Source organism: Panthera leo, chromosome E3, assembly GCF_018350215.1.
Source record: "Panthera leo isolate Ple1 chromosome E3, P.leo_Ple1_pat1.1, whole genome shotgun sequence".
Taxonomy (NCBI): Eukaryota; Metazoa; Chordata; class Mammalia; order Carnivora; family Felidae; genus Panthera; species Panthera leo.
Genome location: NC_056694.1, coordinates 31,004,173 through 31,030,951, shown reverse-complemented (window position 1 = coordinate 31,030,951; position 26,779 = coordinate 31,004,173). Strand labels below are relative to the sequence as shown.

The 26,779-nt window shown below is 50.0% G+C and overlaps 1 protein-coding gene across 6 annotated transcripts in view; it reads left to right on the top strand.

Moving 5' to 3' along the window:
• The window catches only part of SNX29 (sorting nexin 29), a 500,159-nt gene that overhangs the window by 324,561 nt on the left and 148,819 nt on the right, over positions 1 to 26,779 (top strand). For all 6 annotated transcript variants that reach the window (XR_006198016.1, XM_042923016.1, XM_042923020.1 and 3 more), the window contains one exon: positions 266 to 382. Coding sequence is in view for 5 of the 6 variants with exons in the window: in XM_042923016.1 (XP_042778950.1) it covers positions 266 to 382 (117 nt within the window). In the remaining variant the exon portion in view is untranslated. The remainder of the gene's footprint in view (positions 1 to 265; positions 383 to 26,779) is intronic.

The following is a 26,779-nucleotide window of genomic DNA, read 5'->3' as shown; positions in this document are numbered from 1 at the left end:
GGCCCCAAATAACCCGATAACAGCACCATCCTGACCTTGAACGGCCGACTGTAGATTCTGTAGTGTTAAAATGAACCAAGTACAAGATGTGTTCACCTTACAGGTGGATTTGCACGAGTCACAGGTGAGTGGCGTTCTATCTCCAGCCCAAACAACCTCCCGGTGCCTTGCTGACAAGTGACAGGCCCAGAGAAGGTGGGACAGGTGACCTGGGTGAGGGGAGTCTGCCCTCTGAGCCTCACCGTTCGGTGCTTGTGTGTTCCAGGTGGCGGAGATGCACGGCGAGCTGATTGAGTTCAACGAGCGCCTGCACAGGGCCCTGGTGGCCAAGGAAGCCCTCGTGTCCCAGATGAGGCAGGAGCTCATCGACCTGCGCGGGCCGGTGAGTGCTCCCCCCCCGGGAAGGTCCCAGCCCTGCCCTCCTGCCTGCTGTGTCGGTCTGTCTGCCCAGCCTCCGCGGCCCCCAACCCTGCTCCTCAGCTTGTTCGTTGTTGACTGTGTCAAGGGTGTAGAAGAAGAGTACAGAGATGGCCAGAGTGAGCTTCCGTGTACCCGCCGTCCAGCTGTTACATGTGCATTAACCTTCACTACGCTTGGTTTTCTTTGGGTGGAAGGGGGTAGAATAAACACGATGATACCAGTTCCATTTGAAGCCCCCCTTTGTAACGTTTCATGCCCCGGCACCCCATAATCCATATTCTGAAATGGGCGTGTAGCCTTCTCCTTCCTATTTTTATACTTTGCTACACACATACGTTTCAATTAGCAATAAGCAGTCTTGGTTCTGTTTAACTTTCACCTACATGATGTTACTGTGTAAGTCCCGTGGCCCCTTGTTTTTGCTGGTTTTTAACTCAGTTTTGTGGTTTGAGGACTGTCTCACAAAGATCTAGTACAGGATCTTTAAACTGTGGCTCTCTCGATACTTGGGGCCACTTACGGTAGTCCCCCCATAGCCGTGGTTCCGCTTCCCGTGGTCTGGAAGCACACCACACTCCTTCTGGTGAGTTGTGAGAAGGTCAGTGGTGGCCTCATGCTACATCACGATGCCTGCATCACTCACCCCCCTTGATCCCGTCACTTAGGCCTTGGATCATCGCACATCATCACAAGAAGAAGGGGGAGTACAGGACAGTAAGATTTGAGAGAGGGGCTCATTTACATCTTTTATTACAGTATATTGCTAAAATTATTCAGTTATTTTCTGTTGCTAACCCCTTACTGTGCCTGATTTATAAATTAAACTTTGTCATAGGTATTCATGTGTAGTAAAAAGCACAGTATGTGTATGCTTCAGTGCTGTCCATGGCTTCAGACACCCACTTAGGATCTTGGAATGTATCCCCCGCAGATACGTAAAGGGGGCGATGGTAGTTACTTGTTGTGGGCTGTCCTATGCATCCTGGGTGTTTAGCAGCACCCCTGATTTCTACCCACTGGAGGCCAGCAGCACTCCAGGCTGTTACAGTGACCAAGAAGGCCTGCAGACATTGCCCGACGTTTCCTGAGGGGCAGGGGCCAAACCACCCTGGTTAGGAAGTCCTGGTCTAGTTCATTCACTTTCTTGACTCTAGTTCTCTATTGAACAACGTATTCCACTATTTTTTTTCAAAACATTTTTTAGTGTTTATTTTTGAGAGAGAGAGAGAGAGAGAGAGAGCGCACAAGTAGAGAAGGAGCAGAGAGAGAGGGAGACACAGAATCCGAAGCAGGCTCCAGGCTCCGAGCCATCAGCACAGAGCCCGACGCGGGGCTCGAACTCACTAACTGTGAGATCATGACTGAGCTGAAGTCGGCCACTTAACCAGCTGAGCCACCCAGGTGCCCCAGTACCACAGTATTTGTAATCCCGTCGTGTTTGATTGGACATTTGGGTTGTTTGCATTTACTCAGCTGTCACAAACCCGGTTGCTGAGAGTGTTTCATCCTCCTGTGCACGTTTATGATAGCTTCTTCATCTCGGAGCTTTTATCATGTTAAATGTCAGATGCCCATAGGTAGGCAGGTAAGTTTAAAGCATGTCCTGTATCCCTGTGAAGTAGAACTGTCCTCAGTCGAGGTCAGTTTGTTTGAAGTTCCGCACCTGCTTCTCCCTTCTGTATTAATTTGAATCAAATACTGGCTGTGACTTCATCTGTACACAGCTCCGTGTAGATCTTAGAAATAGGAAACCATGAATATATTACCATCGTCCCCTGTCTGTGACCATTAGTTCCTTTATACCATCAAATATCAGTGTTCATACTTCTTACTGTTCCGTACCTTTTTATAGCTTTTTAAAAATTAGGATCCACATGAGGTCCACGTGTTGTAATTGGTAATGTCCTTTATGTTTCTCTTCTTCTGAAAACCCTTGTTTGAATTTAGTAAAATATGACATAAAATTTACCATGTTGGCCAGTTTGACGTGTGCAGTTGTGTGGCTTTAGGTTCACTCACGTTGTTGTGCAGCCCACACCACCGTCTGTCTCCTGACCGTGTTCATCTTCCCCAGCTGAACCTCTGCCCCACTCTACCCCGACGCCCCATTCCTCCCTCCTGCAGCCCCTGCCAACCAGTGTTGTGCTCCCTTTGTCTCTGGATTGAACCACTCGCTTATGTTTCTGTTCGTCTATGGAGTCCTCCAACTCTCTTTTCCTTAACACATGTCTGCTGAAGACCGGGTCGTGTCACCACCTGAGACTCGCAGATCGCACCTCTACAGTGTTACTCCGCACGCCCGTCTGTTGCCTCTATTTTCTTAACTTGGCGGTTGGGTCTGGGCACTTGGATGTTGGTTTAATTTTCCCGCTAACGTGCCTGTCGCTGGAGTGGTGTTTTCTATCAGGAGATGGATAGCTTCTGCTTGTCTCCCTTTACTATCTTAGTGGCCATTTATTAGTACTTCCTGCCTCCACTACACAAATGTTTCCTTGAGATCCGTGTTGTTGTTGTTGTTTATCACCTGTTGATTATCCCTCTGTCAGTGTGTAGGAGTTCCTGCCAGCACTTGAACGTCTCTACGAATGCTTCTGGGTGTGAGGTGGTTTCCCTGGGATTTTTCTGATCACGAGCGGGGTGGGCCTTCTTGACATTTTCTGCCTGGTTATTTTGTCTTCCCTTTCTGTGACTTGTAGTCTTTGTCCACTTTCTACTGGGCTGTGTGTGTGTTTTCTTGCTGATTTCTAACAGTACTTCACATATCTTTTCAGTTACGCACGTTGTGAATATTCCCTACCAGCCTCGGGCTTACTCACGAACTTTTAATAAAATGGCAATTGCAAACCTATGGGAAAGGGAGAATCATTTAATGAAACCCCGTCACTCAGCTCTCCCGGTAATCAGCTCAGGGTCATTCTTGATTCATTCCTACTCAATTCAATCCCTTCCGAGCTCAAATTATTTGGATGCATGTCCAAGTCATGATACTATTTCAGACATAAATATTTGAGTATTTATCACTAAAAGATATTTACAGTACGATTATCGTACCTGAAAAATCAGTGATAATTCCTTAGTGTCTTCAGATGTCCAGTCAGTGGTTAATTTTCTCCAGTTATCTGAAAAAAATGTTTTTGATTTATCTGCTGTAATCAGGGTCTTAATGCAGTGCATACGTTGCAGTTGGGTGATAGGTCTCTGAAGCCTCTTAATTTGTATATTCCCTTCCATAGTCCTCCCTTCACCACCTTGTGTTGCCACTATTGACAAACTTGGCCCTTTGAACTCTAGGTTTTCCTGTTTAGGATTTTGTTGATTGCGACCCTATGGTGATCCTTACCGTGTTGTTCCTCTGTCCTTTGCCTTTCCTTTGAATTGGTCATTAACTGTAGAGTCTTGATGAGTTTCAGGTTTGATTTTTTTTTTCTTTTGGCCATCTTGCTTTCACACCCTTCCAATCAGGGTGCACGTAGGCATCGATGTGGGAAGGCACCACTGGAGGTACCTTCACACCAGACCCTCTTTGTTTCTCTGATGCCCGCGTGTGAATGTTGCCTCCTGTGCTTAAAGCCCTGTGGTGCATCCCTGATAGACTTTGTTTCCCTTGCTCCTCACAAGCCCAAGATTTGTACGAGATCTCTGTGGAGCTCTTTCATTAGGGAGAGGCACATTTTCCTAAGACGGAAACACATTTCGTAAGTACCTATTGTGCACTAAGAACCCTTTGCGGCAGTTGATATCATCTTTGTTTTATAGGTTGACCGAGGCTCAGAGAGGTCCCCGAATCTCTGAGTGAGTATGTTGTGGAGCTGGATTCAAACTTGGATTTAATCACAAAGTCTGTTTTCTTTCTTGTGCTCCACCAACTCTGGGCAATTGGGGGAACAAGTAAGGGGGCTTCCCTTGTGTTACCCATCAGCCTTCCAAGCAAGATCCCAAGGTCCCTCTGCGTGTCCTTCCCAGCCGTGCCCCATGTTAAAGACCTCGGCAATGTGCCTTCACATTTTACTGCATCTGTGACCCCGTAGCTGAGAAAGGACAGTGGGGTTGTAGTAACGGAGAACTCCCGGCGTTGACTTGTGTTTCAGAGTGTGGGCGGAACTGGTGTGGGGTGCAGGCAAGTGTCTCCCATATCCCTGCCCAGTGGGGCATGGCATATTCCATGGCCCACCTTACTGGAGGGGGCTTGATAGCAGGTGCAGACCCAGGAGGGCTCCCATTCCTTAGTGTAGGTCAGATCCTATAGGAGTTGTCATGTGTCCTTTATGCTGAAAGAAAGATAGGTGGCTCTTGTCACCGCGGATGCATTTTCAGAGTGCACCTTCGGTGCATTATTCTCTGTGTGAATGACAAATACTAACTAACTAAACAACTAACCAGTTGTTATAAATAAGCAACTCTGATTTTAATAGGTGACATTTATTGAGTAATTGATGTATACCTCAAATTTAAATACCTCTAAAGTATTAGCCCTTCATTTAATCCTCACCGACCTCAGTGGTGATTACCATTATGACACCATTTTACAGAAGTAGCACCTGAGGCTCAGACATGAAGTAACTCAGCCAAGCCCCCACAGCAAGAAGCGGGGGCTCTGTCTGCCTTGCAAGACTGGATTTTGCTTTAAACAATTGAAATTTGCAGACTTTTGGACTCTTGACCAATCTCGTTACACCCATGCTAAAAAGTCAAGCAGTGTAAGAGCATTTAGTGAAAAGTGAATCTTCCTCCTGTCGCTGGCCCCCTCGTTTTTCTGCCTGGAGTCACTAACAATGACCAGTGTTGGGTTTGTCTTTTCAGAGATGCGGGATGCCTGGGGGCATCACACACACAATGCTCCATGCTTTAGTAACTAGCTGCCGACTCCGTATAGGACTCCCCTCAGCCCCATTTAACGGGGGATCTTTTTATTTTACATGTAGCTCTACCTCATTCTTCTATTGAAGAACTATGTCATGTTCCCTTAAACTGGCAATACCATAATTTATTTAACCAGGCCCCTATTGATGGATATTGAGTTGTTTCTCGTTTTTACTTCCATGACAATGTTAGCATAACATTCTTGTGAATCCTACTTTTGGATTAGAAGATTGTCGGGCAGTCTGTGGGGCCCAGCTCAGCCAGGTGATCCCCGGAAACCTTGCCTTGGAAGATTTCCAAGGCACTGGGGAAGACCACCCCCTTCTTCCATCCTCCCTGACCTCATTGCAGGAAACCCTTCTGGGGGGCCGGCATCCATCACCAGCTCACGATGTATCAAGTTCTGACAGTGTGTCAGGCACACATTGGGTCTTCATGTTCATTCTCACTTAATTTTGGAGAGAAGCCTGTGAATCAAGTTGGGGTGTCACCCTCTTTTATAAATCTGGCAGCGGAAGTACAGAAGGGTTTAGGTCCCACCTGCCACCTCGTTACGGTGCCCCACAGTGGTGGGCCTCCAGCCTGTCGGTCGTCTTCAGCTCCATGGCCCTTGCTTCCTCGTTCTGTGTACCCTTTGCTCCTGCTGTTCCCTCTGCCTGGAATAATGCTCTGTGCTCAGGCCTCAAACCGTCAATATCAACTCCTCACTTCCTCAGGAAACCATGCTGATGCCCACGACAAGGTCACATTTTCCCTGTAGAGTATGATGCTTACAAGCCTCTCTCCCTTCTTCTCTTAATGTAATTCTACGTGGATCTGTCACTGATTGTTATCTGTCTTCCCTGCTCCGGGAGAGCAAATTCTATGTCTCCTGCTTGCTTGGGGCCCAGTGATTCATGCAGTAGGTGCTGAGTTCATGTGGGTTGGCTCGTTGGGTGAATCATCAGATGAATGAATGAAAGTCCCAAGTAGGAAGTGCTGGAGTCCAGACTTCCCTGGAACCTTTGACGTGTAAGCCCACCTTCTCTCTGCCCTGCCATGTTTTTGTCTCCTGTCTGAATGTCCTTCAGGGCAGTGGCATCCATTCACACAGTGGTAGCTCTGACTGTCATGGGATCCTTTCCTGGGGGCAGGTGGTGCTGGACACAGGGAGGAGAGAGAAGAGAGGTCATTTAAGGGCCTGAAGACTGTGGGAAGAGCTGGCCATTTGGGCAGTGGTCCCCAGGGCATACTTGACCTTGTCATTGCCCTGGGTCTGCTCTGCTTACCTCCCCAGAGTCAGACCACTGGGGCAAAAGGAAGGAGGAAGTTGGAAGCTCACCTTCAGTTCTGGAGACTTCTATGTCTCTGTGAGAAGCATCTACCTTGGGAAGCTCAGGCTCTCCTGTGTTTATTTCCACTTGGCCCGGCTCTCTGCTCACCTTGGATTTGACTTCCTCCTACACCGCCAGAGTGTCATGGGAAGCCCTGGTTTTGCTGTATTTGGAAGCCCCACCTGGCCCTTGTATCAAGTGGGGATAACATGGCTCCCCTGGGCGGCTCGTGGAGAGGCTGCCAGTAAAACCGCTCGGTCGTGGGCTCGTGGCGGTGGCCTGACCCGTTTTCATGTCCAAATTGCCAGTGCCTAGCACCGACGTGCACGTAGTAGGTGCTTGCTGAGCGTTTGCTGAGTGAGAACTTCGTTTGCACGGAGCTCAGGAGGAGTGTGTGGCCCGGATGGTTGTTTTCAAAGATAGGAGCAGGGACATAGTTTGCTCCCACTGCTACCTTTTTGTGATGTTACAGACTTTGAAGCCAAGTTGCTTATTTTAAGAATGAGTTTGGGATTAGGGGTTGAAGTTTTTTTCGTTTTCTTTTTTTGAATGTAGGTATTTTTAGGACTCTGCTCATTATTCTTTTCTCCCCCTCTGGTATAAGATGTGAATGAATGCCGGAGTTTTTTCTTTTTCTTTTTTCTTTTCTTTCTTTTTTTTTTTTTTTTTTTTTTTCCACTTTTAGTGGGATTTGATTACAGCCCTGAGAGCTCTCTGGGAGAACAGCTCCTGCTTTGAATAATAAATGGAGACAGGGAAATAGAGCCTTGTAAGATTTTGAGGCGTGCGGGTCCATTAGAGGGGAAAGCTTAGGGCTGAGCTAGTCATCATGTGGGGGTTCGTTCCCCCTGGGGGGGCAGACATGGTCTCACTTCACGTCGTTGAAGTTGGATTCCTCTTCTCTTTCTTCTGCTCCTGAGTTGGGTCTCTGTCTCTCCATCCTGAGCATCCTTTAATTGCATCTGCCCCCTCCGCCCAGGTGGCAGAGATGGCCCAGTGTGTGTGACTTGAGGCGGCATTCACATCCTCTCCCCGCGACAACAGCCCTGTGTAATGTGTGTCTTAGGTCCAGGGGTCACACGAGCTGACAGAGATGCAGGGAGCTCTCGTGACCCAGCCCGAGGCACATGGCTTTGCGGTGGCACCCCATGCAAATCCGGGCCTGTCTCCTTTTTCAAACCGTGCCTCTGCCTGTTTCATTTTTGCTTTTTCATTTCAAGCAAAATTTAGTGTGATGCGCTCTAGGCCCGACACACTGGGTGGTTTTAAAGATCCAGATTCCTCTGTGGTGCCCACTCCCTACCTGCAAGACGAATCTGTCCCTTTCTTGTCTCCAGCTCATTCTGGACATCAAAGTAGTTTTTGTTTTGTTTTGTTTTGTTTTTAAGGCACACTAATCACTTCATCTTCATCTCAGAAAGGGCTCTTTGGAAAACTTGGAATCTAGAGAAGGCAGTTTCCCAAAAGCAGAACGCTGATTCAGAGGGCATGCAAAGCTGGTGCCTTTAGAAGAGGGGAGTGCAGTGGTGGAAGGATCCAGAAAATGTTAGATCAGAGCGTGTTCACTGGGCTTCCTTGCTGGAGCACTTCCCACAATGGTGCCTCCCCGCTCTCCAAAGGGGGTAGGTACAGCATGCGTTATATGCATTATTTCCCAAGATCATTTCCCCAAGGAGCATCTTTTCGAAAATTTTTTTAAATGTTTGTTTATTTTTGTAAATATAATTTATTATCAAATTAGTTTCCATACAACATCCACTGCTCATCCCAGCAAGTGCTGTCCTCCCTGCCCATCACCCACTTTCCCGTCTCCCTCACGCCCCATCTACCCTTAGTTTGTTCTCAATCCTTAAGAGTCTCTTATGGTTTGCCTCCCTCCCTGTCTGTAACTGTTTTTAGCCTTCCCCTCCCCCATGGTCTTCTTTTAAGTTTGTCAAGATGCACATATGAGGGGCGCCTGGGTGGCGCAGTCGGTTAAGCGTCCGACTTCAGCCAGGTCACGATCTCGCGGTCCGTGGGTTCGAGCCCCGCGTCAGGCTCTGTGCTGACGGCTCGGAGCCTGGAGCCTGTTTCCGATTCTGTGTCTCCCTCTCTCTCTGCCCCTCCCCCGTTCATGCTCTGTCTCTCTCTGTCCCAAAAATAAATAAAAAAAACGTTGAAAAAAAAAAAAAAAAGATGCACATATGAGTGAAAACATATGGTATCTGTCTTTCTCTCACTGACTTATTTCACTTAGCATAATACCCTCCAGTTCCAGCCACGTTGCTGCAAATGGCCAGATTTCATTCTTTCTCATTGCCAAGTAGTATTCCATTGTATATATAAACCACATCTTCTTTATCCATTTGTCAGTTGATGGACATTTAGGCTCTTTCCTTAATTTGGCTATTGTTGAAAGTGCTGCTATACACATTGGGGTACAGGTGCCCCTAGGCATCAGCACTCCTGTATCCCTTGGGTAAATTCCTAGCAGTGCTATTGCTGGGTCATAGGGTAGTCTATTTTTAATTTTTTGAGGAACCTCCACACTGTTTTCCAGAGCGGCCGCACCAGTTTGCGTTCCCACCAACAGTGCAAGAGGGTTCCCGTTTCTCCACATCCTCTCCAGCATCTATGGTTTCCTGATTTGTTCATTTTAGCCACTCAGACCGGCATGAGGTGGTATCTTAGTGTGGTTTTGATTTGTAGTTCCCTGATGACGAATGACGTTGAGCATCTTTTCATGTGTCTGTCGGCCATCTGGATGTCTTCTTTGGCAAAGTGTCTACTCATGTCTTCTACCCATTTCTTCACTGGGTTATTTGTTTTTCGGGTGTTGAGTTTGTTAAGTTCTTTACAGATTGTGGATACTAGCCCTTTATCTGATATGTAATTTGCAAATATCTTTTTCCATTCCGTCTGTTGCCTTCTAGTTTTGTTGATTGTTTCCTTTGCAGTGCAGAAGCTTTTTATCTTGATGAGGTCCCGGTAGTTCATTTTTGCTTCTAATTCCCTTCCCTTTGGAGATGTGTCGAGCAAGAAATTGCTGTGGCTGAGGTCAAAGAGGTTGTTGCCCGCTTTCTCCTCTTAGGGTTTTGATGGTTTCCTGTCCCACATTTGGATCCTTCATCCATTTTGGGTTTATTTTTGTGTATGGTGTAAGAAAGTGGTCTAGTTTCATCCTTCTGCATGTTGCTGTCCAGGTCTCCCACCACCATTTGTTAAAGAGACTGACTTTTTTCCATTGGATACTCTTTCCTGCTTTGTCAAAGATTAGTTGGCCATACACTGTGGGTCCACTTCTGGGTTCTCTATTCTATTCCATTGGTCTCTGTGTCTGTTTTTGTGCCAGTAACATACTGTCTTGATGATCACAGCTTTGTAGTAGAGGCTAAAGTCTGGGATTGTGATGCCTCCCATTTTGGTTTTTTTCTCCAATATTACTTTGGCTATTTGGGGTCTTTTGTTTATTTTTGAGAGAAAGAGAGAGAGAAAGAGCAGGGCGGGGGGGGGGATGCAGAGGGAGAGGGGGACAGAGAATTCAAAGCAGGCTCAGAGCTGTCAGCACAGAGCTCAATGTGGGGCTTGAACTCCTGAACCGTGAGATCGTGACTGGAGACGAAGTCGGACGCTTAACCAACTGAACCACCCAGGCGCCCCAAGGAGCATCTTTTCTAAGATGTCTTTGGAGGAAGGCATTTGGGAAAGTTAGGGCCCAGTTACACACCGTTTTCGTTACCCACGCACCACCTGGCAAGGGGATCAGGGAAGCCCGGTTTGTCTCATGGGCCTGTCTGGGCGTGCAGTGTGCAGGGGCTGGAGGGGAGGGAGTGACGCTGTGTGGCTGTGGGGTGCATCGGGGTCTTTCGGTCCCGGCTCCGACTGGCTCTCCGCTCACCCCAGCTGGCCGGGGCCTCGGTCACCTGAGCAGTGCTGAACCCTGGCACTCGGGGCCTCTTGCACAGGTGCTCTCGAGGAGCTGGCACTTCTTATTCTCGCTCAGATTACCTTCTCTCTCCTGCTCTGCCTGGTTGATTGTTAACTATTTCTCTGTTTCTTCTGTCCCATTGCGTTACTCTCTTGCTGTTCTCCTGCCTGCTTCTCTTTCTCTCTGTCTGCTCCTTTCTTTCTCTGTCTGCCTGTCTTGATCTCTGGCTCTCTCTGACCTCCCAACCCCACTTCCTGCGTGTGCTTGGTCTCCGTCTGCCTGTCTCTTGCTCATGCCTGAACCCTTCTCTGCAGCCGGCTCACTCTGTCTCTCCCCTCCCCGCTCCTTCCCATTTTCTCTCCTTGGGTGAGCGTTCGCGTTGCCTGGTGATGGGAAGATGCCTGCTGTGTGTCGCAGCTGGCTCGACAAGCTCACAGCCTTTCCGTTTCTTCCTTGTTGCCCGACTTGTGTGTTCTGCACAGGGCCCCTGTGTCGTGGTATCCCTTAGGACCAAGCTCCCCAAAAGCCTGTGCAGACTGTCCCTTCCTGCCTGCTGCAATATGGTTCCCCTCTCTTGTGTTGAACTTCGTTTCCCACGCAGACTGGTAGCTTTCTTGAGACGGGTCTGTGTTCACGTGCCTCTCCTTGGGCTGCCACCGGAGTCACCCTCGGAGTGTATGATGTGTACATCTGACCACGTACCTGTAGGATCCATGGTTACACTCTCTTAACCACCATACTTGGTTATCCAAGGTGCCTTCCTGGATCCTGCAGGATAACAGACTTGCTGTTAATCCTTGCTCTAAGCTGCTTGGCGTTTCCACAGGGCACCCTTCCTCTACTGTGGAAATGACTGTGCCTGGTGGGAGAGCAAGACAAGTAATTTAAAATTCAAGGTTGAGATCGATGGCGGGAAAAAAAAAACTCATCCCAAGTTTTTTAATATGGCTCACTTTGAAATGAAATGCTTCCTGGGACTTGCTTGGGATCGTTAAAACCTTCAGAGGGAATGCTTTCACTTGTGGGCTGATGCTATTTAAGTACAGAAGCTTAATAAGAAATATATTTTTCAGCTGGGCGGCACTTGCAGAATATCTAATGATCAAGTACCAAATTGTCTGCTGCCCCACAGCAGCTCTAAACGTTGAGTTCCAAATTATAAGAGGCTTTTAAATTCAGCACTTGGACATTGGTGTTTTAATCGTCTACCGTCTTGAAGGAGATTATTTTTAAAAGTGCCATTTAAGAGAGGCTACTAAAAATATATCGCACATAGAGGCTTAGCTTAGAAATGTTAGTTTTTGACACAAAATCCTCCAGAAGGATGATTGCAGAACCCACTTTAGACCTCTCTGTGTCCCAGAATCAAAACCCCTCTTTCAGTCCAATATCTTTTTCTGCCCATGGGCACAGACCCTGAGTGATCGCACGCTCCTTGGCTTTAAAGCAAAGGGTTCTTCGGATCGCCAGTCTGTCTTCCCACATGTGCCCAGGTTAAACTCTTGCCCCTGGTTTATGCTTGGCTTGCTCACCACCATGGGTAGTTGGGTTCCATAGGAGAGCCCCGAGGGGCTACTGTTTGGGGTTCAGGTGGGCAGTACCTGGCTACCCGGGACATACGGGTATGGAACTTTGAAAGCACATTTTCGTGACAATCGGGGTTTTGTGTCTGTTGGCAAATGCAGCACGTGCAAGCTTTGCCCCGAAGCCGGTCTCCTATGGATGCAACCAGGAAACACTGGCAAGGTGCAGAAGAGTCCAGACTTAGACACCTGGTGCTCCACAGTGATTTCAGCTGTGCGTTGAGAGAGGCACTGGCTGCCCTGGCTGAGGCTGCCTGTGGGTCGCTCATGTTTTGTGTGTCTTACATGAGTGTGGGCCCATTGCAGGGAGGTGGCAGACGTGGAAGAAACGGGCTCTGGCTTTGATGAGGTCAAAGATGAGAATATGTTCTCTGTGACGTGCATTGTGACTTGGCTCGGAGACAGAGGTCTACACGGACAGAGGTCTAACTCTGGCACCTTTCCTGCCATTGCTTCTGAAGAAAGAGAAGCCACAATTACAAGGTGGCTTTTGGCCCCCCTGTTACCTTTTCTCCCTTCCCCAGCACAGCTTTGCGAATGGCTCGTTCGACTTTGCTGCCCACAGCTCCACCAGCAGAATTGGCAGCCAAGATGCGCCTGTGCTGACAGGCACTGTGCCCCATTGGATTCTCTACCAAGTCCTTCTGAAACAAGCCTATCTTCCTTGTTTGTTTCCATCTGACCCGGAAGTTCACATTTGGATGAAGCGGAGTCCCGCGCTGGCAACACACACACGTGATTGGCACCAGCAAGGCCCGCTCTTACTTCGCTAATGGGGTGGCTGTGACCTCACTCTGCCTTCTGCGGAAGCTGCTCCCGGACTCCACTCCTGCCTCCCACAAAAGGACCTTGTGTTGCTTTGCTCCCCACTGTTGTGTATTTTATCGGCCTGTAAGTTTCTCAGTACGATGTCATTAGCACGGAAAAGGGGCTCCTGTGATTAGGGCCTCCAGTGGGACTCCTGTATGGGTTGTTCTGGGCAAGGACCTCTGTCCCTTGTGGTTGGGAAGCACTGTCCTTGACTCATTTTTGCAGACCTCCCCAACCTGCTCTAGCCTGTCCCCACCCTGCCTTATAAATCTTTCTGACCAAGACATTAAACCCTAATGTAATTTCTTTTATTTCTGTTACATTAACACCGTATTTCTGAGGACACAGAACCACACGATTACACTTGTACAAACCCCCTAATTAGATATATTAGATGTACTTATGCCTTAATGTAATAAATTTTTCTTTGTGATAGTAGAGTTCCCTTCCCTACCAGTTACATGTGACTTTCTCCATTTTTATTTTTTAGGTTTCTTCCTAATTTTTATCATCTTTTTTTAAAAAATAAAGGCCCATCTGTACTTCCTGCTTTCCTGGCCCGTTATAAATTTAGGGCTGCTGTGTTGGGCAGTGAACACTTTGAGCTGAGTGGCATCTGGGCATCAAAACGATCTTCCAGTTGGCTCTGGAAGCTTTCCCCGTTTTCTTGAAGTAGATTTATGTAATCTCCCCATAAAAACAAATGGTGTTTTTGCTCTGTGTTTCTTGCAAGTTGAGTCTCTGGCTAGTTGGTTTGTGGGATCCAGAGTAGATTATGGCTGGATATGTTGCTGTCTTTCTTTCGGGAGATTATGCGATTGGATTGGAACCAGGTGCATCTCGGTAAAGGGATCCCTGATGAATCGGCACAGAGCCAAGCCATTGCCTCCCTTGATCTGTTCGTTTGGAAACGACCTCTTGATATACAGCGCCATCTTGGAATCCATGGGGTTCTTGAGCGCCCCCCTTGCCAATGGGGACTGCAGAGCTGCTGTGCTTATTTTTGAGGAAAATGGTTTTACTGACCAGGATTCGAGTGGTTTTCTCCCAGATACTCAAGGGGCTTGTCCACACCAAAATGAGGGGTTGTGATTTGAGTGGTGTTTCTAGCGGAGCATTTGTGATCTGACTTGGCCAACAATTCTGATGAAGTTGGAAAAACCTCAGGTCCCGTTAGGTTTTTATTTCTTTTCTGAGCAAGTGGCTTTCTTTTTGCTGTCCTGGGGTATCCCTGCCTGTGGCAGCATGGGGGCGTGTAGCCTCTAATGGGAATCACCTCTTTCCCATTATAGGAAGGTCCACAGCCATCTGTTGGCCCCAACACCTTGATACAGTGCTGATGTCTTTTTAGCTTTGTTGCTCGAAGAATCTCGTGGATGCTGAAGCAGGACCTGGCTGTCACCTTCTTCCTCGCCTCTTACTAATGGCCCTTGGGTCACGGAGCTCTGCCCCTTCCGTTTGATTTCCCTGCTAGTGGCAGGGCCTTGCTCCTCTGCCTTCTGAATTCCGGAAGACCTACTTCCATTTTTTTTCTAAGTTATATAAATAAGAATATATTCTTGAAAGAAATTAAATAATACATATATATAAAATGTACACTGGACAGAATACAAAATACAGGTGTCCCCCTCCCAGAGATCTTTCCCATGAAGAGGTTTGGTATCTATCCTTGCAGATACACTTATGCATCTACATAAAGACAGATGTATGTACCTGTACTTTCCTATTTTTAACAGCTGGTTGGGACCGGCTTTCTCCATTCATAAGCATGAGTTGGCATTTCCTCCCTTCCCTGTCTTCCAGATCTTTTCCGTCCCTCACAGGCCAGCTCGTTCTCAAGCGCTTTTTGTGGCTTTGTCGGTAGTGAGTGGTTTGTATTTTTAACTTGCTCAGGATTTCTGTAATCCTGTTTTCTCCGCTGGGCCACCCATTTTGTCTACTTTTCTTATGTCCTCCTTTGTTGATTCATTTGTTCTCTTGAATTACACTCAGGTAATTGCTTCTGCCGCTCGACAGAGGCTTGTACAATGGGGGGAGCCCAGAGGTACGTTCACACGTATCTGCAGTGGCGTGTGAGTGTGTGTGACAAGTGGTAGGCTCTCCAGATGTGGTTGTTGAATGAATGAGCAAACTGGAAAGACTTCTGTAGAAGTGGGTGTAATGGTGGCACAGGGGTGGGCGAGTTAACCGCTGGGATTGACTGGGAAGGCTTCAAACGGGACATGTTTGTCTTGGGTTTTGAAGGATGAGTAGAAATCGGTCAGGAGGATGGGCCTGTTAGAGGAAACAGTGGTGTAAGTCAGCACAGTTTGTCTATGGATATTATCCGCTGCTTTGGTGGGGTTATCTTTTTGCTTCTGTGTCAGATAATGAGGTCCTTAAAAATGGGAGGGGCATTGATGTTCCTCCCTACAACTACTGTTTTTTGAGCACTTACTATATGCCCAATTCTTTCACAAGTATTTTACTTCCAGCAGCAAGCCCGAGTAAGTGCTCTGCTATCCCTTTTAGGGATGAGGAAATGAAGGTGCAAGTAAAATAGATACTGTCCCTAAGTCCTTGTGACGAATAAGGGACCGAGCTGGTAAGTATCAGCTTTTTTCAGTCTTCTTGTGCTCGTCTGTAAAGAGGATTGGGAGGCACCTGGATGGCTCAGTCGGTTAAGCATCTGACTTCAGCTCACGTCATGATATCACATTTCATGGGTTCGAGCCCCACGTCGGGCTCTGTGCTGACAGCTCAGAGCCTGGAGCCTGCTTGGGATTCTGTGTCTCCCTCTCTCTCTGCCCCTCTCCCTGCTCGCGCTCTGTCTCTTTCTCTCAAAATAAATAAACTAAAAATCAAAAAGTTAAGCAGGACTGGGGATGCCCACCAGAGAGAGTTGTATGAGGCTTGAGTTAAAGGAGATAACGCTTCTAAATCATGCACGGCAGGGGGTCAGATACCGCCTTGTCATCACCCTAATAAAATAGTACCCCCGTGCTTTATGTTTCTACATAGCACTTACCCTGCTCGGGGTAGAGTTGTTTAATTGCTGTCTTCCCTTTAATCCCTTTATACTCGACTGTGTCCCCAGCTCCGGGTAGAGACTTTTAAGTATTTGTTGAATGAATACATATTAGTTTCCGCTCCTCACTGTAGCATCTGAAGTTTGGATGCCCAGGAAATACTCGGTGAATTTGCCTCAAGCTAAACATTCTATGCCAGTTGCCTACGCCAGCAAGGGACTGTGGATTTATGTGTCACAAGACGATCAACATTGCTGTTTTCTTTTTTTGTTTGCTGTCATGTGTGAGGAGCTATCATATGTCTCCCGCCCCTGATTTTCCTGATGGTCTCGATTTAAACGGTTTCCAATTTGAGTATGAAATTATCCATCAGTCACAGCGCAAACTCGTGCTTTCCTCGGTGGCTCGTCAGTGTAAGCCAGAGCTTAATTGGAGAGACAACTCTTGGGAGAGTAAGGGCTCTCTGGGGAAGACATGCCCCTTCTGCCCCCCCAGCCCCCCCTCTGGAACATTGCTTCTCCCCCTGGATGCTGGTCCCAGTCTTGTCCATCCCCCAGATCGAGTGTGGATGGTGCCTTGTTAGTTAGCGCCCTCTGTGAGTTGGGGGCTGACCAGGGCACTGGCGATGCAGAGAACAGGTCCCAGACTGTCCCCTGTACCCTCAGCCTGCATTGTGGAGGACACCCCACCTGCGCTGAGGTCTGCCCCTAGCCTGGGGGTGTCTGCTCTTCTGCATCTAAGTGTTCTGAAAGGACACAGCAGGGAGGAACACCCGGTCCTCGGATCCGTGCTCCCCAAGGTGTGAGGCATGTGGTCCTGCTCTTAGGCGGGATCATTTCAGGTGGCTCATGAGCCCAGTGTTAACTAACATGGGCCCTGCAAGGGAGGGGAGTGGTTTTCTTTGCCTGGGGCTTTCAGCAGTGCTGGTGTCTTGACTGCTTCTGTGACTCCCTCACACAGTGAACAGGGGCCTCAGGGGCAGGGTGCTGGTCGGCCGTGGCGTCTAGAAGTCTAGATGCTGTGGCTCAACCCCAGGTCAGCTGGAGGGGTGTCTCTGAAGCGTGGCCAGGACATCCCTTGGCGACTCAGGTGCTTCTAAGGCAGGCAGGGGTCAGAACCACTGACGCTTTGAATTTCAGAAAGTTGCACTCGTTGGCTTTGGCTCTCTATATATAGCAAGTAACGTCGATCGGCTCTTTGCTAGAGTGATTCCATTTTTAAGTAGACTTTGTAAGAAAAAAGGCGGGTTGATTTGAGAAACTACGTTAGTAAACAGTAGTGCAGATGGCACATGAGTGTGGTGCAGTCGTGCTGGTGCCTCTTGATGGGCTCGGGTCGATCACAGTGTCAGCATTTGAGGCCCCGGTATTTTGGCTCCACAGGATCCCTGGGGCTGATTCCCCCTCAAGGGTAGCCCGGAAACAGCGCCCACAGCTCGTTAGCACGGCTCGGGGATTCTGCTGGTTTTCCATCTCCGCGTGGCAAGTGGTCCCAGAACTTAGGAGGCAGAAACAGCATCTCGAAGTAACTGTACTTGATGGTTTCGCAGGAAGCCGGGTGCGCTTGGCCTTCAGCCTCCCCGGCTGCAGACTTCGCGAGGCCCCGGGCCGGGAAGGGTCTGCTTCCTGGCTCTCGAGTGTGGTTGCTGGCAGGACTCTGTTTCTCGCGGCCTGTCAGACCCAGAGCCTCAGTCCCTGTTGGGCTGCGGGCTGGAGGCCACCCTCCTTCCTCCCCACACGGGTTTATTGCGGCCATTTGCCTCATCGAAGTCAGCAAGCCCAGAGAGCGGCGGACACGAGGAAGACGGGGGTTACCTGTAACCACTCTGGGAAGTAGCACCCCATCACCTCTACCCTCCCTCTTCATTAGGAGCCAGTCGCTGGGGCCCCCCCACTCAGGGAAAGGGGGCCACGCTGGGGCAGGAAGGTCATGAGACGGGAGCCACCGGGATGCATTTGGGGAGGCTGCTCAGCACAGGAAGCTTGCCGAACACACCTGCTCCTTCGTGTCCCCGTCACCTGCAGGGGCGCCCCTGGGGGAGAGTTTTGGCAGGTCCTGACGCCAGGAGATGTGTCACTTTGAAGCCATCGTGGGTGATTTTGTGGGCTGAGAGGATCCTGGGGCTGGCTTTATTTCACTCTTTGGTCGCAAGGCATCTGGGTCAAAACGACTGCTTCTCTTCAGTTGACTGTGTAGAAAGAAGCGATCGACTGTGGAGAAATGGACAACCTGGAGCTCCCGTGGCCGGACTTTGTGTGCAGAGCCTTCCGCTCCAGTCCGGAAGTCCTACTTCTGTCTTTATCTCGTCCCTGTCTCCTTGTGGCTTGCTTTATTCTACCCCGTTGCAGATACTGTCACGTGCCTGAAACTTCACGGGTCTGGGGGTTTGGAGAACGTGGGATCTGGGAGTTGCGTTCTGTTTAGGGTGGGCTGCAGGTTTCTCAGGCGCAGAGCTGACCATATTACCTCCGTCCTGGTGCCTGGGGATTCCAACCAGGAGCGAGCGGGCGAGGCTGGCGTTGAAAGCCCCCTGCTGGCTGGCTTGCCGCGGAATCACCACTCACAACCGGAGGAACGGTGGCCACGGCTTCTCGTGTTCTGCAAGCCTCTCTGCTGCAGTAACAGCATGGTTCTGGACAAGGCGTGTTACCTCTTTCAGCCCCACTTTTCCCGTCTACGAAATGGGGTGTAGGCCTTCAGTCAGAGGAGGCTGGGTTGTGTTGTAGTCACAAACAGCTCTAAAAGGTCAGTACGGAAAACACGGAGGTTTCCTTCTCAGTCACGTTCCGCATCCTCGCGGTTGGCTGGGCTGCTGCACCGTCACCGTCTTCGCACCGAGACCCACACCACAGAGAGGGAAAGAGTCTGGCCAAGCACTCACACTCCGTCTCAGAGCTTCCACCCAGGTAGGGCACACGTCCCTTCTCTCTCCATTGGCAGAGCACGGCCCACGGACGCATGTCACTGCGGGCGGGAGGGGGAGCGCGGCGTTGCCAGCGTCCGGGAGGAGCGTCGCCGATGGCCTTGGTGACTTATGCAGGGGGCACCTTCTCAGGGTGGTGGCGAGGGTTCCGTCAGAGGACGCGTGCAGAGCGCTAGAGCCTGGCGTCCAGTTCCCGCTCGTGAGCAGTGATGCTGTGGTTATGGCCGTGGTAACGATGCTGAGCAGACAGGTCAGGCTTATCTAGGGGCCCCGGCTGACAAGCCTTTGTCTTCGTGATCTTTTCCTCCAGCGCCTGTGTCGTGGGGTGCCTGGGTTCCTGAGTTCCGAGTACTGTGCTTTGAACTGGGGATCGGAGGTGAGACCGACGTGGTCTGTGTCCTCAGATCGCTCACAGTCTGCCCTTGGCAGCAGGAAATGGAAGGATTTCCTTTGGGTTTTCATTTTCATGGCTTGACCTTTGTAGGGAACCATACAGAATGCAAGAAATGCTGGAGCTGGAAGGGGCCGTTGTTTCTGTACCAGTTAGGGTGTTTTCGGGGACAGAAGCACAGAACCGAAGCTAAAGCAGGTTCAGCAAAGCCAGGAATTGGTTTTGCTGGATGACTGCAAAGTTTAGAGCTTGGTGAGCAGTGTGCCAGGCTGTTCCTCCTGTCAGTCGTCCTCAAGAGAAAGAATACAATTCTCTGTCCAATGCTGCCCCCCACATCCCCAACATTGTCTCCGATCAAACCAGCTTTGTCGTGGGCCAGTCTTGAACTGGTCACTAGGACCACGTGGGCAGGATGTGCTGTTTGACCTAAGAGATTCAGTGCCTCTTCTGGGGTCGAGGTGTAGGGTTTTTTCCACCCAGATCTCTTGTAAGGTGATTTCCCAGGAGGGGAATGTGCCAGGCCGAGGACAGCCACGGTCTACACCTGTATCTTGCCCCTCCCTTTCCTTGGGGGGAAAACAAGCTCAGAGCAGTGAAGTGACTTGCCTGCTGCCTCTTGGCACATGAGACACAGAGCGGGAGCCGGCTCTGGGTCTAGGACTGTGCACTCCTGCTGCTTTGGCTTAGTTCCAGAAACATCTTCTTGAAGAGTTGCCCGTTTCAAAGGGTTGGGGAAACCTCCCATGTTGGGAGATGTGATTATATCACAGATGTTAAATGACACTGTGCCTGGTGTCTTTAATCAGCAAAACTTCATTATTTATTGCCTGGTGATAGTAGATTGAAAAGTAGACAGGGGCGCCTGGGTGGCGCAGTCGGTTAAGCGTCCGACTTCAGCCAGGTCACGATCTCACGGTCCGTGAGTTCGAGCCCCGCGTCAGGCTCTGGGCTGATGGCTCGGAGCCTGGAGCCTGTTTCCGATTCTGTGTCTCCCTCTCTCTCTGCCCCTCCCCCGTTCATGTTCTGTCTCTCTCTGTCCCAAAAATAAATAAAAAACGTTGAAAAAAAAATTAAAAAAAAAAAAAAAAGAAAAGTAGACAGATTTCTCCCTGGCAGGACTATGTCTTATGTCCTGTCTGTGTGGGTGGCAGTTTGGGGCTCTGATGGAGGGTTTTGGTGATTGGCTCCCTCAGTCATTAGTGCCAGGGAGTGGGCACTGCCCAGTGGTGACGAGGCCATTGTCAAGCTGGTTGTGGGAGGCACTGGTGTGGGGGGAGTGGGGCAGTTAACCTTCATGGGTGAGTATTCCCGGAAGGTGCTGTCGTGGAGTTATTGCCAGTCTCCAGCGTTGAGCATCGCGGTGCAGGTTGTCCAGGAGGCATGTTCTGGAATGTGCCATTTTAGTGTTTGAGGACAGAGAGCTCAGCTCAAGAATTCTTTCCTAATTTCTTCTCTCAGTGCCATAATCTTTGAGTCCTGCAGACTGGATCTCCTAAAGCTAATCACCTGCGTGAACTGCTCTATGGGATTTATTTACCCTCCCACCCCTCTGGCCTTTCCAGGAGCTGACAGCACAGTGGGACAGGTCATGTGGGTGAACTTAGGACACGATTTGCCCCTATAGTCACCACATTCCTCATAGAAGAACACGTCTTCCAGCCAGCCCCTACCCCCCGGTCTTTGGAAATAACCGTCCTTACCAGTGAGGGACACCTTGACCCTCCCTTACTCATGCGTTGAGATACTTTCCAAGTGCCTCCTGTGTGTCAGGCCCTGGGATACAACCCACCAGTATGTAATTTCTTTGACTTAATCCATAGTAAGCCCAGCAGGGGAGTAGTGCCTGCCTGCTTCACCACTGGGAAGGGCGGGGCTGGGGACGCCGGGACTTTGGTCATGCTGTGTGGAGACAGTGTCCTGTCCTGGAGTGGGTACCGGACCCCACGCTGCCTGGGTCCTCTCCCAGGAACCCTGCACCCTTAAGCAAGTCGGGTCACCTCTCGGAGTCCTGAGTCCTCGTCCCCATCTGTGCATAAAATGCACACATAACAAGGCCTGGTCTGGAACAAGAGGGGAGTCAGCATAACAAACGACCACAGGTCTGGTGGTTGATGACAGCACAACACGCATTGGTTGTCTCTCAGTCGTGGAGGCCAGAAGCCTGAAATCCAGGCGCGGGCACCAGCAGGGCCTGGCTCCATCTGGAGGCTCCAGGGGCGGATCCTTCCTTGTTGTCCCTGGCGCCTGCTGGCCATCCCATCTGTGCCCGCCATTCCTCCTGCCCTGCCCTGAGCCCCTCAGCCCGTGGCTGCCAGATGGCTGTCCGGTCAAGCAGCTGTGGTGTGGCCACTAAGGTTGGGGTTCCTGGTAAAATGTCATTCAGGAGGAGGGGTCTGCCTTAAAACCACTGGAAGCCTCAAGACTACAAGGAATGGAAAATCCACGGGTACGTTTGTAGCCTGGGATAAATCGTTCCCACATGTGTGGCAAATGCAGATGCGAGCTCAGTGTAAATGAGAAAAGAGGTGAAGGGTGAGAAAGAGAATAAAAAGCCTTTATTCCAGAAGAGAGGACACAGCAAAGAAGAGGTGCGGCAGCTGGGTTTCTGTTCTGACAGGTGGAGCCCGGGTTCAGTCCTTGTGTCTCTGGCCCCGTGGGGAAGGCAGGCCGTGTCATTTCTCCACTCCTCATGGCGCAGCCGACAGGCTCTAGAAAATGCAGGAGCTGGGGAAAAAGCCGACAGCTTGCTGTCGCGTCCCGACCTCCCCACGGGGGCTGGCGCACTCAGGCGTGGCCGGTGAGTGGGCCCCGAGGGGCCCCGGACAGATGAGGAGATGGGGTGCATTGTGAAAAGTGGAAAATGGGTTCTGATTAAACATGAGCCCAAGGGAAAGACTGAGGTTGTGAGCTGCCTGTGACGGCTTTCCTGTTGTCCTTGTGCAGGGAGGCAGGAGGGCGACTTGGGATGGGAGGGTGACGAGTGGCACGTAACTGAGAGCTTGCTCCGAAAGCAGAGTGGCAGTGCCCTGGGCAGCGTGCAGACATGACGAGGTCGTGGGTGTTGGCTCCAATTTACAGACCAGGAGACCAGGGCACAGGGATTTTTGGTTAGTAAGTGGCGAGACCCAGGTCTGCCTTACCTTAGGACAGCAGGCCCTGTGTCCCCTGAGGACCTCTGCAGCCCGAAGTGATCAGTACAGAGCTTCCTGAGGAGCAGACCCCTCTACCCCTGCCCCCAGGTGCCTGAAATGGCATCCAGGGTGTGGCTTTCATGTTTGTAAGCAGTAGAAGTGAGACCCCCGAAGGAGACATTCCAGAGCCATCTCGCTTTTACTTGAACATGAGCAGCGCCTGCTCAGTGCTGATGGGATCGCTGCGCTTGCGACGGTAAAAATACTGACCCTGCGTGTCGTTAGCGGCAACCCGCCTGGGCGCGCCGTGCCCTAACCACCCAAACGCCTTCTTTGCTCATTACAAGAAGCCGCCTTTCAGAGGCGCTCAGTCTTCCGGGTTCCTTCCTTCCCAGATGAGCCTGTATGCTTGTTTTGGACCCGCGTTTCTTGGTGGAGAGGCAGCAGATGTAGTGGAGAGAATGCGGCCTGGAATTCAGCCAGACCTGGCTTTGAATTCTCGCTGTGTCCCTGGGCGCATCACTCAGCCTCTCTGAGCCTCTGGCAGGATGTGGGATACCATCTACTGAGAGCTCCCTCTGGGCATTTCATGGATAAAAGCAAATAAGTGACTGGATCTCTAAATGCCGTATATCATCAGTCCTCTCGGGCACGATCCAGGCCCTCCTTTCGTTCTTTAGCCTCTGAGAATCATTTCATTGGGCTGTGGAAATCAAATCAGTGGTTCCTCCCCGCCAAGAAGAGTTGACTGTTACCCTGAAATTACCAGTAATTTTTCTCTGGCTGTTCCGCCATCAAGTGGATCAGGAGTTGGCCAAGTTTCTCTGTAAACGCCCAGATAGCACGTGTTTTAGGAAGGGGGGCCACACTGTTTCTGTCACAGTTGCTCGACCTTGTGGAGGTAATGTGAAGGCCGCCCTCGATGATAAAGGTTGTACAAGCATCCCTGTGTTCCAGCGAGAATTTATCTGCCAAAGCAGGCTGGGATTGGCCCACGGGCCGTGGTGTGCCGGTCCCTGATCTGCCGTATGGGGAGGCCCTGGGTTTCAGGCTCGAATTGGCAACGTGAATGTGCCACTGTCTCTGCCCTGGAGGGTTGCCCCAGCGACACGCCTACCCTTGTGCACTCAAGGGGCTGGGCGGTGGAAGCGGGGGGAGAAGGGGGTGCTGTTTGCAAGGAGACAGCGTCAGAGGTGATAGACGTGGCAGGAACCTTCTGTTGTCCCTGTAGTCTGATGTCTCCAATGGGTTCACCCAGACGTACCCTCATCCGCTGCTGGGCGATACTGAGCTGCTCAGACCTGGTGCTCTAACACCCACAGTACCTGTTACTGCTCCTGAGTGCTGCTTGGTGGCCCCTGCTGGGCTCTAAGTGACCATCACAGTTGTGTCTGCGCGTGCTTGGGGAAGTCCTGCACACACACTCCACTTACCCACGATCCTAGTGAGGCCGGCTTTGGATGCTCGTGTTTGCACAAATCTTATGCTTTTCTTTGGCATCTCCTGGTTGCCCTGTGCCTCGTTTTCTCTGGCCGCTCCGTGGGAAGTAAGGGTGAAATGAGAATGAATAAGGCGGTTCCTTAGTGGTTTCTGAACATTTTTCTTCTTGAAAACATCACGCTTTTTTAACTCTTTGTTTAAGAGGATCTCTTCCTTAGATACGTGAAGCGGGGGTCCGATCAAAGAGGAACCTTCTCCTGCTAAAGAGGGCCTGGGGGAGGGATACGGCTACTAGAAAGCTGGGAACCTGTCAGGAGCAGGTAAGCACCTTCCCACCACCCGCAAGTGGTGTGAGGTTATAGGAGCCTGCAGTTAGGAACCCCGGTGAGGCTGTGTGTCCCAGCTCCGCCCGCCGCCCCCCCCCCCCCCCCCCCGGGCCTCAGGGGCCTCCTCTGTAGCAGGAGTGAGCTCAGATTAGCTGGTGCTCCCGGCTCTCCTACACCTTTCACTGGAGATTGCTGAGGATTCTGAAGAATTGCTTTATGTCCTGGTAAGTTAAGTCCAGAGAAACTGTAGACAGTTGGTGATTTGTACTCTCTTACAGGCGAGCCTTACAACGGTCTGTCGATGGAAAGGCAGAGAGGGTGGCAAATGACCCTGTACGCACTCACGATCAGGGGTGTGTGTGAGAAGCGTGTGCGGGGGCCCCCTGGCTGTTCCTTCCTGCCGGCCTCTAGCCACTGCTCTGTGGCCGCAGAGACTGAGCGAAACTCCAGCTGGCCCAGGCTTCCCTCGCTTCCCTCCCGTCGGGACTTCTCACTGTCCGAGCGAGGACCAGAGTCCTGCTGTTTTCCCTCGTGTTTCAGCCTCCTCTCCAGCCGCTTTGCCCTTCCCCCTCCTGGAAGCCTTACTTACCCTTTGCTTCTGCACAGACCTGGACACTTAACGGCATTGATGGGTTTATCTGGAGACCGTCTCTCCTTATGGATTGTAGGGTATGTGAGCCACAGGGCTTTGTCCCTGCTGGCTGTCGCCTCCCTGGTACCAGAGTGTCTGGCCCTTAAGAGGAACTTAGCATGGATTAGTGGACCAAACATCTCAGTGCTGGCAGGTGTGTGTGTCTGTAGAATGGGGCAGTTGGCCCTTCACTCGTGGGTGAGGGCTGCTGGGTCCTGACCTTCTGTCTGTGCAGCACCCTTGAACTCCACCCATGAATGATGGGAGTGGTTGCCACTTAGCGGGGGGTGTCTTACCCCACCCAGATGCTCGGTGGGGTAGGTCCTGGGGGGGGCCTTCTGAGCCCTCCCGGCAGCCCCATGGGGCAGCTGCTTTTGCCCTGTTCTGCAGCAGGAAGGAGGGCTCAGAGAAGGGTAGAGGCTTGTTCTTGGCCACAGGTGAAGTCAGCTCCATCCCAGCTGACCCATGTCCCGACCCAGTCATGTTTTTACCTTTTACAGTGATTTGTTTTTGAAAGAGCACATGTGCGTGTGTGCACGTGCACACACACACACACACGCCCCCCCCCTCCCCAAAACACACTTGAGCCGGGGAGGGGGCACAGATAGAGAGAATCCCAAGCAGGCTCCGTGGCATCAGCACAGAAGCCGATGTGGGGTTTGATCCCATGAACCGTGAGATCATGCTTGAGCCGAAATTAAGAGTCAGACGCTTAACCTACTGAGCCACCCAGGTGCCCCAATCCAGTCCTTTAAAAAAAAAAACAAATTTGATCAATCACAACACATTTTCATTTTTAAACACGTGATAAATACCACTAATGTCTCAGAATCCAGAGAAACAAAGTAGTTTTATTAACCACCTGACACACTTCTGTAATACTTTCTCTCCAACATTTTTCAGCTGTAAACTGATATTTTCTTTGTAAGACAGCAATATCTTGTCATTTTCTCTGCAGAGACTAGAAAGGTAATTCCATTGGTCTACGTGGTTGATCAAAACTTGTTTTTTCCTAACATTCTATTAGAAAATTTTAAAAGAGTTATCTTGAAAAATTTCGCCATAAACACCTGTATACTCATCGCATGGAGTCCACCATTAACAGTTGACTATACGTTTCTCTTCCATCCCTCCACCCATCCCTTTCGCTCTCTCCCTTTATATCCCATCGATTAATATTTTAAAAATGCATTTCAGGGGTGCCTGGGTGACTCTGTCGGTTAAGCTTCTAACTTTGGCTCAGGTCATGATCTCACAGCTTGTGAACCTGGATCCTGCTTCAGATTCTGTGTCTCCCTCTCTCTCTGCCCTTCCCCCTACTTGTGCTCTGTCTCTCTATTGAAAATAAATAAACATTAAAAACAATTTTTTAAAAAAATGTATTTCAAACTAAATTACAGTTATTAGTATATGTTTCTTCCAAACGACTTTAGTGAGGATATTGACTGGAGTTCAGTGTTTCTTACTTTTTTAAAAAAGCTTTTGATGGAAAGTTTGCATAGAGTGAAATGCAGACATCTTGACCGAATGCTCACTGAATTCTGACAATTGAACAAACTTGTGTAGCAGAAAACTCAGAACTTTGCCGTCTCCCCAGAATGTTCTTTGATGCTCCTTCTTGGTGACTCCCTACACCTCTACCTCAGAGATAGTCACTGTCATGTTTCCCCCCATCGTAGAATACTTTTAATTTAAAATCTCAAGGTTATGGGGCACCTGGGTGGCTCAGTCATTTAAGCGTCCAACTCTTTATTTTGGCTGAGGTCATGATCCCAAGGTCATGGGATTGAGCCCTGTGTCAGGGTCCTTACTGAGCTGCTTAAGATGGTCTCTCTCCCTTTCTATCTACCCCTCCGTCACTCACTCGCTCGCGCTCTCTCTCAAAAAATAAGTAAATAAAAGCTAAGATAAAATGTCGAGGTTGTTACATTTATTTTTTGAAAGGGTAACTTTCTCCTGCGTGTAATTGGTAAGGTATAAAGTTGTACAGTAAAAAATAATTCTGTCCCCCTCACACCCTTGCTTTTCAGTGTCCT